An 18,036-nucleotide genomic window follows, 5' to 3' on the forward strand; every position below is an offset into this window, starting at 1 on the left:
ACTGTTTTAATGAAATGGGATAAAAAGTATAGAAAATATCAGGGAACATCACGTGTAGTAAAAGTAGGACTGTTTCACAAAACTTTGGGTTCAGGTCTAGATCTACGAACACATGTTTATAACTTTGTATATACAGCTATATTTCTTGCTATGGATCACAGTAAAAAAAAATTTGATGGGGTACCTGGGTGGCTCACTTGATTTCAGCTCAGGTCATGATCTCAAGGTTGTGAGATTGAGCCCCATATTGGGCTCTGTGCTGGGTGTAGAGCCTGCTTAAGATTCTTGAGAGAGAGAGTGGGAGGGGCAGAGGGAGAGGGAGAGAGAATCCTAAGCAGACCCCATGCTGAGCACACGATGGGGGGGTTCTCAATCCCAGGACCCCGAGATCATGACCTGAGATGAAACCAGGAGTCAGACGCTTAACCAACTGCACCACCCAGGTACCCCAATATTCTGCCATTTTTATATCATTTATACTTTCACCTATTCCCTACCACCTCATTCTATCATCATCATCATTAATATATGGTTATTTTTGGTAATATTTACATACATTGAAGTGTACAATTTTTAGCTGTATACTTTTGACAAAAGGATATTACAGTATAGAACATTTCCAACACCCCAGAAAGTTCCCTTGTATCCTTTTTCAGTCAATGCCTAACCTATAAGAAATAATAACTGTTTTGATTTTTTTCACCTTAGTTTTTCCTTCTCTAGTTAGTGTGTTCTTTTTTGTTATTGCTGAATAGTAATCCATTGTGTGAATGTAACACTAGGTTTTCATTTTTTACTATTGTAAATAAAGCTGCTATGAACATGCCTATACAAAAAAAAACAACAACATTCTCTCTCTCCCCCTCTCCTTCTGCCCCCTCCCCCACTTGTGTAGGTTCTCTCTCCAAAAAAAAAAAAAAAAGTAAAAAAAAATCTGAAAGACTTACCATGAAAGTTTTCTGAGAAAAAATGTGGCCTTGGAAATAATAATTGACCACGAGGAAGGTCCACAGTGAAGGATTGTGTGTCAGGTTTTTTTTAAAAAAGATTTTATTTATTTATTTGAGAGAGAGAGCAAGTGGGGGGAGGGGCAGAGGGAGAGGGACAGAGAATCCCAAGCAGACTCCACGATGAGCAAGGAGCCCATCATGGGGTTCAATCCTAGGACCCTGTGATCGTGACCCGAGCCAAAACCAAGAGTTAGCGGCTCAACAGACTGAGCCACCCAGGCTCCCCTCAGTTGTTTTTTTTTTTTTAAGATTAATTTGTTTTAGGGCGCCTGGGTGGCTCAGTTGGTTAAGCAACTGCCTTCGGCTCAGGTCATGATCCTGGAGTCCTAGGATCGAGTCCCACGTCGGGCTCCCTGCTCAGCGGGGGGTCTGCTTCTCCCTCTGACCCTCTTCCCTCTCGTGCTCTCTCTCATTCTCTCTCTCTCAAATAAATAAATAAAATCTTTAAAAAAAAAAAACTTTATAAAAAAAAAAGAGTAATTTGTTTTAGAGAAAGAGAGAGAGAACACACATGAGAGAGCACAGGGGGGAGGGGCAGAGGGAGAGAGTCTCAAGCAGACTGCACACTGAGCAGGAGCCTGACTGGGAATTTGATCTCACGACCCTGAGATCATGACCTGAGCTGAAACCAATTACATGCTTAACGACTGCACCATCCAGGTACCCCACCCTTGCTTTTTTTTTCTTTTAAGATTTATTTATTTGAGAAAGAGTATGCGTGATAGCACAGGGGGGAGGGGCAGAGCAGATTTTTAAATTTTTTGTGTATCGTTGACACACAATGTTATCTTTCCAGTGTACAACACAGTGATTCAACAAGTTTATGCCATGTTCACCACAAGTGTAGCTACCACCTGTCCACATACATCACTATTACAGTATCATTGACTATATTCTTTATGCTGTATCTCCCACTCCCTTCACCCATTTTGCCCAACAACCCCACCTCCTCCCCTTGGGAAACCAACAATTTGTTCTCTGTATTTATAGGTCTGATTCTGCTTTTTTGTTTATTCATTTTTTTATTCCACATATTAGTGAAATCATATGGCATTTGTCTTAGTCTGCATTATTTCACTTAGCATATACCCTCTAGGTCCATTCATTATCTCAAATGGCATGATCTAATCCTTTTTATGGCTGCATAATATTCCGTTATATATATAAGGGATGTGTGTGTGTGTCTTTTGCACCTTCCTTGTTCATTCATCTATTGATAGACATTTAGGTTGCTTCCATATCTTGGCTATTGGAAATAGGCTGCAGTAAACAAAGGGGTACATATATCTTTTTGAATTAATGTTTTCATTTTCTTTGGGTAAATACACAATAATGGAATTATTGGATGTTATGGTATCTCTATTTTTAATTTTTGAGGAACTTCCCTACTGTTTTCCACAGTGGTTGTACCAGTTTATGTTCCAGGTTGTATGTCAGTTTCACATTCTCCTTCCCTGGTGTGGTGTGCCTGTTCCCCTCATGGGGACCTGCTTTCCCACCTAACCATAGAGCACAGCTGGTGCTCATGAGGCATGTGGACAGTGTCTGGAAAGTACAGACCCAGCTTCTTACTTCCATAAACTCCTAGGTGAATAGCCTTAAAAATGTTTACACATATACACACAGTCCTCCCCTGCCCCATAGCTGGATACACCCTGGCTGGATGCTCCAATTAAGTCCATGGACTTTTTAAAGAACTTGGAAAAAAAAGTATGAGTATGCTGGATGTTATGACAGAAAGGGAACTCTGTGATTTCTCTGTTCTAGTACTCACTGATAGATAGGGAAACTGAAACCTGAAGTGGTAAAACTTTGTCTTCTGGATCACAGAGTGCTATATGTAAAACTAAAAGAAGCCACCTTGTTGCCAACTCTGGTATTTTTAAATTATATAAAAAAGTATGTAATTAATTTGCAATGTAAAAAAATTAGAAAATACAGATTAACAAAAGATGAAAAATAGAAACATACATATATTTTTTCTTTCAAGAATGAGATTATGAGAAAATCTATATGATCTTGGGTTTGATGATGACTTCTTAGATGCATCACCAAAAGCACAACCTATGAAAAAAAAATTAAGTTGGACTTCATTAAAACTAAAAACTTCTTTCCAAAAGACACTACTAAGAGAATGAAAAAACAAGCCACACTTGGAGAAAATCTGTGCAAAACACATACCTGATAAAGGACTGGTATCCAAAATATACAAAAAATTATTAAAACTCAACAATAAGAAAATAACCCAATTTACAAATGGACAAAAGACCTGAACCCTTCATCAAAAAAGATACAGAAATATATTCAACATGTCATTAGAGAATTAAAAATTAAAACCACTATGAGATACCACTACACACCTATTAGAATGGCCAAAATCCAGAACACTGACAATAGTGAATGCGGTAAGGATGTGGAGCAGTAAGAACTCTTATTCATTGCTGGTGAAAAGGCAAAATGCTGCTGTGGAAAACAATTTGGTGGCAGTTTCTCTAAAAGTTAAACACAGAATTACCATGTGATTTGACAATTCCACTTCTAGGTACATATCCAAAGAAATAGAAAGCAGGGACTCAAGCAGATACTCGCACACCAATGCTCCTAGCAGCATTTCTCACAGTAGCTAAAAGTGGAAACAATCCAAGTGTCCATCAATGGATAAATGGATAAAAAAAATGTAATATATACATAAAGTAGAATATTTAGCAATAAAAATAAATTAAATACTGATACATCTACAATATAGATGAATGAACACATTATGTTATGTCAGACGCAAATAAGCCAGACACAAAAGGAGAGGTATTACATGATTCCTCTTATATGAAGTACCTAAAGTAAGGAAATTTATAGAGACAGAAAATAGAAGTTACCAGGCGCTGGGGTAGGGTGGGGTTTGGGGGTTATTGTTTAGTGAGTATAGAATTTCTGTTTGGGTTGATGAAAAAGTTTTAGAAATAGTGATGATGGTTATACAACACTGTGAATGTACTTAATGCTACTGAATTATACACTTAAAAATGGTTAAAAGAGTAAATTTCATGTTATGTATATTTTATCACAATTAAAAAAAAAGGATGAGTGGCTGCCAAGGATTTGGGGGAAGGGAAAAAGGAATGATTAGGTGGAACACAGGGAATTCTTAGGGTACAGAAACTATTCTGTATGGTACCCTAATGGTGGATATATATCATTATACATTGGTCAAAACCCATAGCATGTATAACACAAAGAATGAATCCTAATGTAAACAATGAACCTTGGTTAATAATAATGAATCAATACTGGCTCATCTATTTTAATAAATATACCACACTAAATGCAAGATGTTAAAAGAGGGGAAACTGTATGTGGCCAAGGGTGGGAAGAGGTGTATGGGAATTCCCTGTACTTGCTGCTCAATATTTCTGCAAACCTAAAACTGCTCTAAAAAGAAAATCTATTAATATTTTTAAAATGAGACTGTAATATGATTATTTTTGTAACTTGCTTTTTTCACTACTATGTTCATATTTACTATCATCCTTCCAGGGATTCAGCCTGGACAGTGAAGGGCAAGTATAGGGTGGTGATGGGAAGTTAGGCCAAAACAGAGATAAGGCTCTGGAAAGGAGGATGAGATTCAGAGGATGTGGGAATTTAGGAGCAGGGGATATTTTACCCAAAGACCTACAGGGTAGAGAACTAGAATTTTGAGCAGATGAGCAAAGATAACTGAGCCCTTGAATCTAAGGATCTCCAACAGGTTAGGAATTTGAGTAGGGCAGGGAGTTTCAACTCATGTTCATGGAATCCTGGTCCCCTGCTGGCAAGAGGTTGGCATGACAGAATTGAGCAAGAGCAAGGAAATAAAAGTCTCACACACTTAACTCCTGTGCTCAGAATATTCTATGACCTCGCTGCCATAGTGGAATGAGCAGGAAAAAAGTCTAGCAGTTATGGTCAGCTGTTTGAAATTTCCGTGATAGAAATCTACTGGGGGCAGGTAGGAGCCTGTGGGGGACCATGGGAAGGGCCTGTTCCACCTAAGCCAGGATGTGTGCACATTAACCTTGGCTTTTCACCTGATGATGCTGTGACCCTTCTGAGTCACATTTCTTCTCCTGGGCATCCTCCTACATGGCTCTCTGCCCAACTCCCACCAGGCAGGGAGGATGTGCCTGTCACAAGACCTCCTATGATCTCGGGGATGCTTTAGGAAAACACGTGGAGGGTGTTGGCTCAGCAAGCTTGGGCCTTGGGCCTCCTCACCCTGAGGGTCACAACAGGGGCTGGGCCCCCATCCGTTAGGCAGAGAATCATCATTCAGAGGAGGGACACATTGATGCTTCTTCCCATCCTGGGTTTTCTGCATCTTGCTAGCAGTGGACACATTGGGTCCTATCAGTGGAAGAGAGTCCTGCCACCACCTCTTGGTTTACTGGGATACTGAGTCATCCAGGATTTCCTTACCAATCAGTGGAGCAGGAGTGTCCCATAGTCCCCCATACCACATCATAGGGAGATTACAGCACTTCCTGCATTTCCTTTAGCTCTTGGCTCCTGTGTGGTAGGTCAGAAGGTGGGAATGCAGAGGTGGGGAATGCAGAGGTGGGGAATGCAGAGGTGCCACCTTCTGAGAGATACAAGGTGTCCAAAACAGAGATCCATACCTTCCAGTCAGGGCAGCCTCTGTCTTTCTGCCAGGTCTGGCATGTGTGATTCTGTGGTAGATCTAGGGGGACAGGGAATCAGGAGTTCACTTTTAAGATGAATATTGGACATCCATGTGTTTATTTTGATTAGGCAATTTGGGCATGTGAGACTGTCTACCCAGGAGATCATGATCTGCATAGAGGCAAGGCCTGTGTCTTGGTGACTGTTATGTCTGCCATAGTTCCTGGAAGACAGTAAGTACTCAAATATTTTAATTGTTGAATGTAAGATGCCTTTCAAGGTCATTTTTATTGTGACACCTTTATGTGACCCCAGGGTTCTCCTTATCAGCTGAGTACCTCCTCCTGGGACAGGATCCCATATACCATAGCACTCATCACACCGATTTAATAATTTTTCTGTTTCCCTAGCCTAGTCTCATGGTTCGTGGTTTTAAATACATCTATCTATCTAGCTAGCTATCATCTATCTTCTTCTTCTTCATCATCATCATCACCTATGTATATCTATTTATCTAGTTGTCTATCTGTCTGCCTAAAGCCTAGGCCCTTCCATGAACTCCAGGGTCATATGCTCAAATTGTCTAATCAATATATACACTTGAATGTCCAGTATCTATCTCTGTGTGAAAGTGAACTCCTAATTGGACATAATTTTTAAAAATAAATTAAAAAAAAAAAGTGGACTCCTGATTACCACTCCCCCTTTCCAATCACACATATCATTCTACTCCAGTCCTAGCATTTCTCACATCAGTTAATGGTAACTCCCTATTGCCAGAAGTTTGGGCCAAAAACATTGGTGTTATCCTTGATTTTTTATTTTTTCTAACTGTCCACATCCAATCTATCAGTAAATGGATATCAGTATCCTATTGTCTCTACTTCAAAATGATTCCAGCATCTAAACACTTCTGGTCTCCTCTGCTGCTAAGATTACTGGAATAATCTCATGACTAATCAATCTCCTTGCTTCTATCCAAGTCTATACCCTCAACACTGCTGTTAGCAACTCAGCCTAGGTGATCATTTTAAAACATAAGGCAGATTTAAGCAGATCCTCTAACAGCAACTTCCATTTACTCAAAAAGTCAAAGTCTTTGCAATGACCTTCCAGGCCTTACCCCATTTGGCCCCTTTACAGCTCTGATTTGTCCTCCATTACTTTCCCCCTTAATGATTACTCTGCTTTGGGCTCACTGTCCTTCTTCCTTGGAATAGCTCAGGCATGCTCCACCCTCCAGACCATGTTTCTGACATGAAAGTTGCTCAGTTATCCATGTCTGACATGAAATTTCCTGTTACCTATGTGATTTACTCTCTAATCTCTCTCTAGTCCATGCTCACATTTTTTAAAATTTTATTTATTTATTTGACAGAGAGAGAGAGCACAAGCAGGGGGAGCAGCAGGCAGAGGGAGAAGCAGGCTCCCCGCCGAGCAAGGAGCCTGATGAGGGACTCGATCCCAGGACCCTGGATCATAACCGGAGCTGAAGGCAGATGCTTAACTGACTGAGCCACCCAGGCATCCCACATGCCCACATTTTGGGGAAAAAAAAAAAAAAGATTTTATGTATTTATTTGTCAGAGAGAGAGAGAGCACAAGCAGGGGGAGCTGCAGGCAAAGAGGGAAGCAAACTCCCCACCAAGCAAGGAGCCCGACACGGGGCTCAATCCCAGGACCCCAAGATCATGACTTGAGCCAAAGGCAGATGCTTAACTGACTGAGCGACCCAGGCACCCTCATGCCCACATTTTTAGTGAGACCTGCCCTGAACTCCCTATTTAAAACTGCACCCCACCTAAGTCTTCCCCAAACTTCTTACCTTTTATATATTTGGTCTTCTTCTACATACTGTATTTTTTACTTATGCTTTTTTTTTTTTAAGATTTTATTTGTTTATTTGACAGAGACACAGCGAGAGAGGGAACACAAGCAGGGGGAGTGGGAGAGGGAGAAGCAGGCTTCCCGCGGAGCAGGGAGCCCGATGGCGGGCTCGATCCCAGGACCCTGGGATTGTGACCTGAGCCAAAGTCAGATGCTTAACGACTGAGCCACCCAGGCACCCCTACTTATGCTGCTTTTATCTCCCTCCCTAGTGTACCATCAACGTAAGCTCATTAAAGACAGATTGTTTTTTCCTCTTTTGTTCATTGCTGTATACTCAGTGCTTATACAAGTGTGTGGCATGTAGTAGACGCTCAGTATTAGTTGAAGGAATGAAAAAAATGCATGAGTGAATGCCATCCATTCTCTAGTTTGGCAATCTCATTCTGATCCCTCAAACATTTTAATATGCTTTTGATTATCATAGGTACTTCTCCAGCAAGTTACTGTTCTCTTACATGGCATACCCATTTGCTTGACACCATACATTTGCTCAGTTTGTACTTTCAGCCTGGGGAAACCCAGAGATTCCCCACTTCCTTCCTGGACAACTTCTTATCCTTTGAAATTCAGTCTACATATCACCTCTTCTAGGAAAATTTCCATGAACCCCCTCCCCCTACCAAATTAGGTTAAGTGCCCTGTGTGTATTTCCCCTACATCCTCTAATTAGTCCTTATCACAGTGCTTTTAGTAACTTTCTATTTGACAGTCTACTCCATGCTTCCATAAGCTCAATGGAGGAAGGCCTGGTGTTGTTCACCATTGTGTTCCTAGTGTCTGGCATAGTACCTGGCACATAGTAGTTGAATATTTGAACTGTTGAATATAAGACTCAGGTCAAAGTCATTTTTATTGTGATCTTTTTGGGAACCTTCTCTTTAACTGATCTTTGTTCTAGGAGGCATTTATCCCATGCAACTGAAAGGCAATGGGGGTCAAACTGGCAACAGGCTACAGCAGACTCCCAGATGGGTTAGCCCTTCTAAAGATCTAATCAATAACAACAGGGTGCAGAGAGGGGAGATTCTATCATTTGCTTCTGACACATGTCACATTATCTGTGTTCTTTTGTGTTTATCAAGGATGAGCATTGTGACACTCCTGTAAAAAACTTCCCTTCAGACTGTGGGCATATATAGAAGTTATTGGTGAATTGTGCCTATGGACCCAAAATGCACTAGATTCCTGGCTGCTACTTCTTATACTGTCATCATGCCCACATTGTTCCTCTAGGGCCCATAGATGCCACGGGAAGACATGATAGAATTCAAGCCTGGTGCACCCTCAGTGCACCTTGGACAAGGGTCTTCCTTCTTTGCTCAAGTCCCCCTATCCACAATTCAGGGTGGGACTGAAAGAATTGTGTGGAAAATGCTGATCTATTTGAAATATGAGTTTAAGCTCCTATATTACATGGGAAGTATTATCTACCTTCTCTACTCTCTACATCACATACAACCTTGAAAATAAGGAGGCACAAACAGGTGGTTCTTTGCTTAGAGGTATAGAGTATATTTGGAGAGGGTCCTGCCTCACCTGCACATTAACGGAAAGGATGACATCCTTTCTCATGGGCATGCAGAGGATTGGGAACCTACAAACTCCTTTTTCCTGGACTGGGTATTCTCTTTGTGTAGACCAGTGCCTTCTGCTGAGGTGAGAGCTGAGACGTGGGATGGATTTTCTGGCTGAGTGGCACAAGTCAGCTGAGGACAGTGCTTGGAGCTGTCATGGGAAAGGCACAGGAACCAGGAGCGTCTGGGCGGAAGGGATTGTTGCTTGAGTTCATTGTCCAGACACTGGGGGGCATCAAAGAAGGTCATGCCCTCCTCCTCCGTTTTCTTCTCCAACTTGGCTCCTGTCACAGGGTGTTTGGTGGGGGGTGGAGTCTTCTCAACCTTTTTTGTCATGGTTTTGGGCACTGTCTCATCCTTAGAGAGGAGAATGGATTCTTTATGCCCTTGACCTTTCATCTTGGGGTTAATCCAGTGTGGAAAGTGCTTCACCTTATTTCCTAAGCCAGCTTCTGCAGCTTCTGGAAGAATGGGATCTTGTGAATTTGGGCTGCTTTTAATAGACCCTGCAGCTCTTGACCCTAGAAAGTGTGGCCCTATAAATTTTGGCCCTGCAAAGTTTGGATCTTAAAAAATGTGGTCAGTTTCAATGCTGGACTTACAATTTGGCCCAGCAAATAATGGCCCAGTCAGTTGGTCATGTAAGGTCTGGCCCATTAAGCTCTGGCAACTCCAGTTTTGGCATTCTGAGGAATCCTTGTTTGGGTGAGATCATTCAGCTTGCTTTAACAACCTTACAGACCATTCTCATCTGGCCTTTTGACTCAAGGAGTCCCTAGGGGAAACTCTAGGAACTCAAAGTGAAGGAGAAACTGGTGAAGGTGCTGATAGGGATCAGTCAGCTGAGGGGATGGAAATGGTGGCTCTGCAGATCCAGATAGATCCTTGCTAGTTCCAACTCACTCAAGGCAAACATCTTGACCTAACAAATTATACTTGAGAAAGATCCTGGAGATACATTTGGGAAGTCAGGGGTGCTAAGGGTTCTATTTATAAGAGTCCCCCCTGGCCTCTGAACCTCAACAGAGTAGATGTTCTCTCCGGCTAGGGAGAGCTTCAAAGCAGCACCCCCTTGTCTGTGATTCTCTGTTGCTTTAAGTCTTCCTGGGTCCTCTGTTTTCTCTGCTGGGGTAGGGAGTTGTCCTCACCTTTGCAGGGGATAAGGGTTCCAGGGCTCCTCCGGGTTGAGCTTGTTCACACTGGTTTCCAGATGAATACAAAGCACCTGGGCCCCTGTTGTGTCCCCAGTGGGTTGTGAGATCTTGGAGGCCCGGTGGGACTAACTTGCCTTTGGTTCTCCTGCACTGCCTTAGTTTAACTGCAAGCTGTTCTTTTAGGTGGAGCATTCTAGAGCACGTGGGATGATACCTGGTGGGATGGATAGATCCTGGAGCAATGTTTTTCCTTGGTTGTTTAGACTCCAAAAGGAGTTCTAGGCACAGATATTCCTTGGGACATCCACAACTTGTTCCTGGACTCCTTTGTCTTTATAAGACTTCCCAAATGTATCTCCAGGAATTTCTTTTTCAGGTAAAAATTTAGTTTGGCCAAGATGGGTATCTTGAGTGAACAGGGGCCAGCAGGATGTCTGGCTCTCTAGAGGCACCATCTCCATTCACCTATACTTCAACCTGGAATGCTTATGCACTGTCTGCACAAGTCTCATTGGCATCTTGAAAGCTGGCCCAGGACTTACACATTGGTGTTTAGATGATATTAAGCCATAGGTTCTACTGGCCCCCAACAGGCTCAGACACGTCATGTGATTGGCTAGTGATTGGCTAGTGATTGCCAGGGCCATGGCTTTGGAGAAAGCCACATAATAAAAAGCTGGCAGCCCTGACAGGAAGGCCAAAACTTGTCTACAGTTTCTCAATGGCTCCTTGGGAAGATATCCAGGCAGGTGCTGATCAGGATGATCAGTGACAGCATCAGGTGAGGCTTGTTGCTGCTGGTCAAGGCCTATCAGTATTGAGGATGTAGCTTCCTGATCCATGTAGGGGCTAACAGCTGCCTCCACATCTAGGGACTTACTTTCTGGGCACAAGAGAACCAAGCTGTTGCCAGGGCACTTGGAATGCTGTAGACCCAATGATTTCTAGTCCCAACAGCTACAAATGTGAACAGGAACAATGCCCTCGCAATTTTTACCACACCTGTAGTCACTGTAGCTCTGCAACATTGCCTTAGCTGGGCAAGCAACTGTGGACTGGCCCTGCTCCCACAGTGGATCAGAACAGGTCACTATCCCCACTGGCCTCTAGGTCTACAAGCTAGGGGACACTCACACTGGTCAGTGTGCTGCTCTGGGGCAGGGTCTGCTGGTGAGGAGGGGACAGAAGCAACTGTTTGGACTGCTGGATCTTCTGGGGCAGGCCCTTGCAATAGTGAATCAATTTGCTAAATCAACCACTTCTGAAAGTAGAACTCAAGCAGCTCTGGGCATGTTCCAGGGAAACACCACCTCCCTCTTAAAGACTGAAATGGGCTTCTCCTAGCAGGTAGGGCCCTAGGGACAGGCAGAAACATGTCTCAGGGCTTCGTTTTGTATGATTCTCTGCATCTACAGAGATTACTGGGCAATAGCTGGCAAGCCCCACTGAAGATGTGGCTGCCTTTGCAGCTGGTGCCACTTTAAGGCTTCACCCTTGGACAGAGGAGGAAGTGGGATATTGATATGGGTTCGTTGTTAGTCAGAGGGAGAAGCCCAAATTTGGGGATGTGGAAAGAAGATGGGGCTAACTTAGGTGGGGGAAATTTTAGACAGTACAGAGATCAAGAAGAAATTATTGAAGAAAAAGGGACTGGGGCTCCCGTTTTGTGGAGAGATCTTTGGGCAGACTGAGGACTCATTGTGCAGAAAAGAGGAATCATAGAAAGGTAGCTATGTTTCTGCTGCAGACAGCACACTGAGGCATCAGTGGGTCCTCCAGGCAATGGATAGAGACCACTTAGAAACGAAACGTAGTAGAGGGTAGAGCCAGAGCCATGGAGTTTGGGATTTGCTTGCAGTGTCTTTGCTCTGGTTTCATAGTGGATCCTTCTATAACCCAGAAAGTTTGGGCAGACTGGCTCAACTCTCATGAACCCAGGTCAGGAAGATAGACCATATTTTCAACAGAGGCCTTAGAGGTAGCATTATGATGAAAGAAATGGTTGGGTTTTTTCTCCCAGGCTTGGAAAATATTTGGGGCTATGTGTTATAAGTTGTCATAAGAACCCTTCTAAAGATCTTGGGAGCCCTCAGGTATAGAAATGCATGCATTTATATACATGTACTTAAGGATACCTCAGGGCTTTGGGGAAATAGGAACATGCAAGGCAATGGGGTGTTTTAGGTTCATGAGTTCTGAATTCAGGGAAAGAAAGAGAATCAGATATTCAAGGGCAGCTTACCTTGTTTCTCCAGCACACATTCAGAGTGGCTCTTCCTCCTGTCCTGCTGATTCACAGGAATCCTAGGCTCCTCACTTGAAGAAGAAAGAGCTCCTGCATCCCTGGACACATCTGGCACTTGAAATCCCTTCCTTCGCTGAAGGTGTTCAGCCTGCTGATCTTGGATGCTGACATTGGTTGACTGGGCAGCTGACTGTGTTAAGGATTTCTGATCCGTTAATTGTAACTTTGTGGGGGTTACAGATGGAAGTGAAAGATCTTTGGAGTGCAGGGAACCCTGACTCTGCTCCAAAGAGAGACTAGACATGGACAAAATCTCTAGGCAAGAGGAGCCCTGCGATGGCCCCGATGAAGGTGGAGAGATCAGGGTGTTCTCACCCACCAGCAACTGCTGAATCTCCAGAGCCACAGCATTGCAGATGGGGCAGGTAGGATCTGCACACAGGAGCCGCCTCACACTTCCCTCCTTAGGAAGCCAGCCCTGGCTGGGAAGGGAAGATGGCAACAGTTACTGATGGAGTGACACCTGCCTCTTTTTGTTTGTTTTGTTATGCTTTTTTAAGTAGGCTCCACACCTAGCATGGAGCCCAATGCGGGGCTTTTTTTTTTTTTTTTTAATGTTATGTTAGTCTCCACACAGTACTCATTAGTTTTTGATGTACTTCCCAAAGCAGGGCTTGAACTCACAACCCTGAGATCAAGACTTGAGCTGAGATCAAGAGTGGGATGCTTAACCAACTGAGCCACCCAGGCACCCCAACACCTGCCTCTTTGAATATGTGTGGCCTGGAGATTTCGTTCACCCTCCCCTAGTCCTGGAAGCCTTGGGGCCTGTACCCTCATGGTGTTTACCCATCTCCTTTGCCTCCTAGGAAAAGGCCATTGGCAAATTATGTTGGGCTGGGCTGGGGTGAGGGTCTGGAGCTTGTTGGGCTAGATCTCAGACAACCCGTGGGAATGCAGGGCCATGAGAGACTAAGAGGTGGGGTGTACCGAGGCTGTTGATCTATGTTGAGAAGCTGAACCAGGAGAAGGAAACCAGGCAGAGGCAGGGAGCCAATGGTTAGCTGAATGGGCATCACCAGGAACATTCCCAGAAGAACCTGGAGTCAGTCTCATCTGGGGTTAAGAAGGCCACAGCCAAAAAAAAAAGAAGGCCATAGCCTGGCATTCAGTATTCCTAAGCTGTGGAAAATGAGGTCTTTGTGGGAACTCTGCATTCTGGGGACTATGGAGTGTCCTAGCTCCTGTACATAGCATCTCTTAAAGGCCAATCCCATTCTTTAGAGATTTTAAGAAGAGGATAAGATGACACGATCCTTTCTGAGGGCTGTCCCAGGAATTGGCCTCCCTGAAGATAAAACCATGGAGGTAATATTAGCAGGTTCCACGGGTCTGCCCTTGAATAGTTGTAACTATAAAGGGAATATGACATGGTGATTTATTTATGCATGCATTTCTCTATTCTCTTGACTGGATAACTTGTCTGTGGCTGAGTACAAACTCATGTAGAGTCGTCAATGAATTACATAGTAGCAAAATCCTGAATTTCAGGACCACTGTGAACCTAAGCCCAGAGCAGAACTGGAAGACTCCTCCTTCCTGAGACACCTGATCCCCTTCTGCCCTGACAACCCTCTCAACCAGTCCTCAGCATCCACTGTGTCTGACGCCCTCCCAGACATTATCCCTCTTCTCCTCCCTGCCCCAGGCCAAGCAGAGAAATCATCACAGGCCAGGCTGGGGGTTTGGAGACTGCAAAGAGCAAGTGATCACCTTTTCATAACAGAGAGCAGCTCCCACGGCTTCTCAGCTTCTTCTCGGGAATGTCTCCTAGCTGAAAAATCAGGACAGTGTTACAAGGAATGAGAGGATGCAGGGACATCCTATAGCAAGCTGAAGGTCTTTGAGTAAGAGGAGGCTGAAAACCCCAACAGTCAATGCTCTAAGGCACGTCTGTGTACAACTTAACCCGCTGCAACATGTTAGCCTAGACCTAATTTCATTTGATCATCACAACCACACCCTGAGTGAGGCAGGATCATGAGATGCCCATTTCAGGAATCACAGACTGAGAGATGAAGTGACTTCCACAAGGTCGTAAAACTAGTAAATGACACAGCTAAAGGCTTCTGTCCTGCTTCCTCATTCTTCATTCCCAGGGGCAGGGGTAAGGTAGAGAATTTTGGAACATTCCTAGGCCTTGAGAATTTTGGAACATTCCTAGGCCCTGATTTCCCACCCAAGAAAGTCTTCTGGGAGAATCTGTCAACTGGGGTAATTGGAGCCTTCAGTGGTTAGAGCACCTGGCTACTTGTTCCAGGGGTCATAGAGGGACAGGAATCAGGGGAATCTTGCCCATAGTGAGGGGAGTCCAAGGAGAAACTAGGACTTTACCTCTTGATGTTCTATCTTTAGCCCTTTGTTTGACTCTCCGGTGACTCTTGAAAACAAAAAAGTTAGAGTATTAAGCTGGGCACCTTTTACTTTTTGTGTCTAAATGAGACAAAACCTGTAAATGTTTCCCAAATTTTTTCTATATTCCAATTTTATATACTCTCCTACCATTCTTTCCCCTACTCTATCTTTTCCACCCATCATTTCCCTTCTCTTATTACTAATTCATTTTAAGGCTCTTCTATACTCCAAACCTCTACCCCCATTCCCTGAACAAGTTCTGTGGGGAGATCAAAGTGAGACAGGAGGAAAGAGGAACAGATTAAAGGATAAGAGGTCTAGTAGCCAAAGGATTTTAGCTATCCAAGGTCCTGAATGTCTCCCAGCCAGAAGAATCAACCCAAATTTGGAGCTCTTCTGGGATCCATGAAGAAACCCCCATAAAAAAGAAGGGGTCAGGGTAACAGGAGAAAGTAAGGGGATAAAATCTTGTTTGAGGCTTAATCAGTTCAGGCATGGTCATTGGTCTCCCTACCCGGCAACAGCTCCTGTTAGGTCCCAACCTTAATTCTTGGTGGCTCTTTTTCACTTGCCAAATAATTAATGCAATAATAATGAAGGAGCCATAAGTGTATAAGGAATATCCAACATCACACAGAAGAAAGGTAGGGGTCAACATAATCTAAACCTCACTAGCCATCTCTCTTCCTAGGCTTTCAGGGACTTGGAACCTAATGCCTCCAAATTCTAGACGTTGTCATTTCTGCCTCACAGAAGATGGAACCAGGTCACTAGACTACATCACAAAGCTCTCCTATTTCAAAAGGTATGCAGAGTATCACAGGCCTTTATTTGTCTAGGAGAAGCTCATGTGATGCAGTGTTCAGATGAGGTGTCTGGTTGTCTGTATGAGTTGCAGAGCTTGGGCCCTAGAGGTGCCAAGGTCATGGGCAGCATATATTCTTTCATGCTCTATTCCCTATAACCTGATGGCTTAGCTCTCTCCTTAAGACAACAGTGTGGCACCTATCCTTAGATAAGTTAGTCTTTATGTACACTGCATGCCCTATAAGAGAGAGACTGGCTAGGTCAGAGGAACTCCATCACCTGTACTGGGAAGATAACTAAAAAAACACACAAGAGGCTAGGACATACATATCTTGTTAACTATTAGAAAGTGAGGATTTTGATGTCACAGGCAATTGGTGGTCAGTATTAAGAGGTTCAAGAAGAGGATCATGTCTGATCTGTCAAGGAAAGGATATAGCTGCTGCCTTTGAAAATAACTATCTGAGAGTTAAGGATTCCTCCCAGTCTATGGTCAAGCTTGAGATGGGTGGGAAAAGACTGTAAATACTGCCTTCCATGAGGCACATAAGTGAGGTTCTCTTCTGGAGCTTGATTTTCTGAAACAGCCTCTATAGATCTTTCAGCATCCTGCCTATTCCTGGAGATGGGTCACTGGCAACACTTTTGATTAAGGACTACAAACTTGTGGTTCTTTGGTTGAATCCAACATGGCTGGAATGTTTGGCTAAATGTTTTATGAAGTCTGAATTTGAATACCTTTAGGCAGGGCAAGCTTTTTCCTGTTCAACCTCTTCACCACTCTTATATCCACTGATTCACACATTAATGTTAACGTCATGGCCCCTGTCGACATTGTGAGAAGCCTCCAACACCCTAGGACTTCTGAATTTCCTTAAGTTCTTGCCCTATTGATAAGAGTGGTCCCACATCCCCAAAATTCTTAGGCTCAACATCTCTGAAAGTGCTACTTGGTCCTTCCTCCAGCATCCAGTCTACCACCAGCCAGGTGTGGTGAGCACTCAATCTGAGGTCATCCCTAAACTGGGCAATATCAAAGGCACATACACATGTGAGTTGTGTTACCTGCCTGTTCTCAAGACACTTAAGAACCTAGTTAAAAGATAAAACTAGGGCGCCTGGGTGGCTCAGATGGTTAAGCGTCTGCGTTCGGCTCAGGTCATGATCCTGGAGTCCCGGGTTCGAGTCCCACATCGGGCTCCCTGCTCGGCGGGGAGTCTGCTTCTCCTTCTGACCCTCCTCCCTCTCCTGCTCTCTCTCTCAAATAAATAAATAACTAAAAATCTTTAAAAAAAAAAGATAAAACTAATTCACATGAATCAAGAATCAACCTTATTAGGGCTTGGGGAAGAGGGGATTAAGGAGTTATTATTCAGTGGGTACAGAGTTTCTCTTTGGGATGATGAAAAAGTTCTGAAAATGGATAGTAGAGATGACTGCACAACACTGCAAATGTTTTAATGACACTGAACTATACACCTAAAAATAGTTAAAACAGTAAATTTTATGTTAAGTATATACCACAATTTAAGAAACAAAAAGCAAAAAAAACCACCCTACCAATTATTAGTATGAGGGATCTTTTTTATTAGCTATAAGGAAGAATACTCTGACAATGATTTCATAAAAAAATGGATTAGTGAATTTTTTTTAAGTGTCTTTTTTAGATAGAACAAAACGCAAACAAAATACATCCTTACATTTAAGATAACTTAAGAGGAGTCTCACCCTGATGATGGATGAATTTGAGCCATTTTAACATCTTCCCTGAACTTACAAATACCATTCTACAAAAATGAGAAGACTTTTTCAACCAAAGAGTGCTGAATATCAAGTTAACAAACAGCTTGCATCACCTTTTTAGTAGCAGGTCGAGATACCTACAATATAGCTTGAATCTTTAACTTTTATTATTCCTTCCCAACCTGCTCCTGCTTTCTGCAGCTGCTGCTGCCTTCTATGCTACTTCAACAGTTCTGTCTTCCATTAACCTGACCTAATGTGGCCCTGCATGGTGTTTGGTGTCCTCCTCCCCTGGGCTGTGAATATATGTGATTAATAAACTGCTGTCAATCTCATAGGTCCGGTGTCCAGTGCTGCGAGTTCAACCACCTCCAGAACCCTAGGACACTCCGTCCCTCACCAGTGGGATGAAGAGAAGGTGAACAGAATATTGTATGTCCTACCCAACCAGCTCTGCTTCCCGCAGCTGCTGCTGCCTTTTTACTGCAGAAACAGTTCTCAGTCTCCTCCTAACCCCCTGCCCATGACAAAACCATCAGATT

At 43.4% G+C, this 18,036-nt stretch overlaps 1 protein-coding gene and 2 long non-coding RNA genes across 3 annotated transcripts in view; 2 read left to right on the top strand and 1 right to left on the bottom strand.

Moving 5' to 3' along the window:
• The first annotated feature begins 5,775 nt into the window (after window positions 1-5,775).
• Window positions 5,776-14,207, top strand: LOC145717054 (uncharacterized). The gene is made up of 3 exons (XR_014140034.1): window positions 5,776-5,899; window positions 12,584-12,954; window positions 14,081-14,207. It is a non-coding gene; the product is annotated as an uncharacterized LOC145717054 (long non-coding RNA).
• On the bottom strand, window positions 8,268-15,602 carry SPATA31F3 (SPATA31 subfamily F member 3). The gene is made up of 5 exons (XM_081803110.1): window positions 15,459-15,602; window positions 14,924-14,969; window positions 14,303-14,363; window positions 12,527-13,011; window positions 8,268-9,591 (listed from the first exon to the last, which is right to left on the bottom strand). Exons 1-5 carry the CDS (start codon window positions 15,600-15,602, stop codon window positions 9,125-9,127), a joined length of 1,203 nt encoding a protein of 400 aa, XP_081659236.1. The 3' UTR covers window positions 8,268-9,124.
• A 39-nt stretch (window positions 15,603-15,641) lies between these two features.
• LOC145717055 (uncharacterized) overlaps window positions 15,642-18,036 on the top strand; it is a 7,522-nt gene continuing 5,127 nt past the window's right edge. Inside the window, exons 1-2 of the long non-coding RNA XR_014140035.1 lie at window positions 15,642-15,749; window positions 17,833-17,912. This is a non-coding gene — a long non-coding RNA (uncharacterized LOC145717055). The remainder of the gene's footprint in view (window positions 15,750-17,832; window positions 17,913-18,036) is intronic.

Source organism: Leptonychotes weddellii, chromosome 14, assembly GCF_054177405.1.
Source record: "Leptonychotes weddellii isolate Sample4059 chromosome 14, ASM5417740v2, whole genome shotgun sequence".
NCBI classification, from domain to species: Eukaryota; Metazoa; Chordata; class Mammalia; order Carnivora; family Phocidae; genus Leptonychotes; species Leptonychotes weddellii.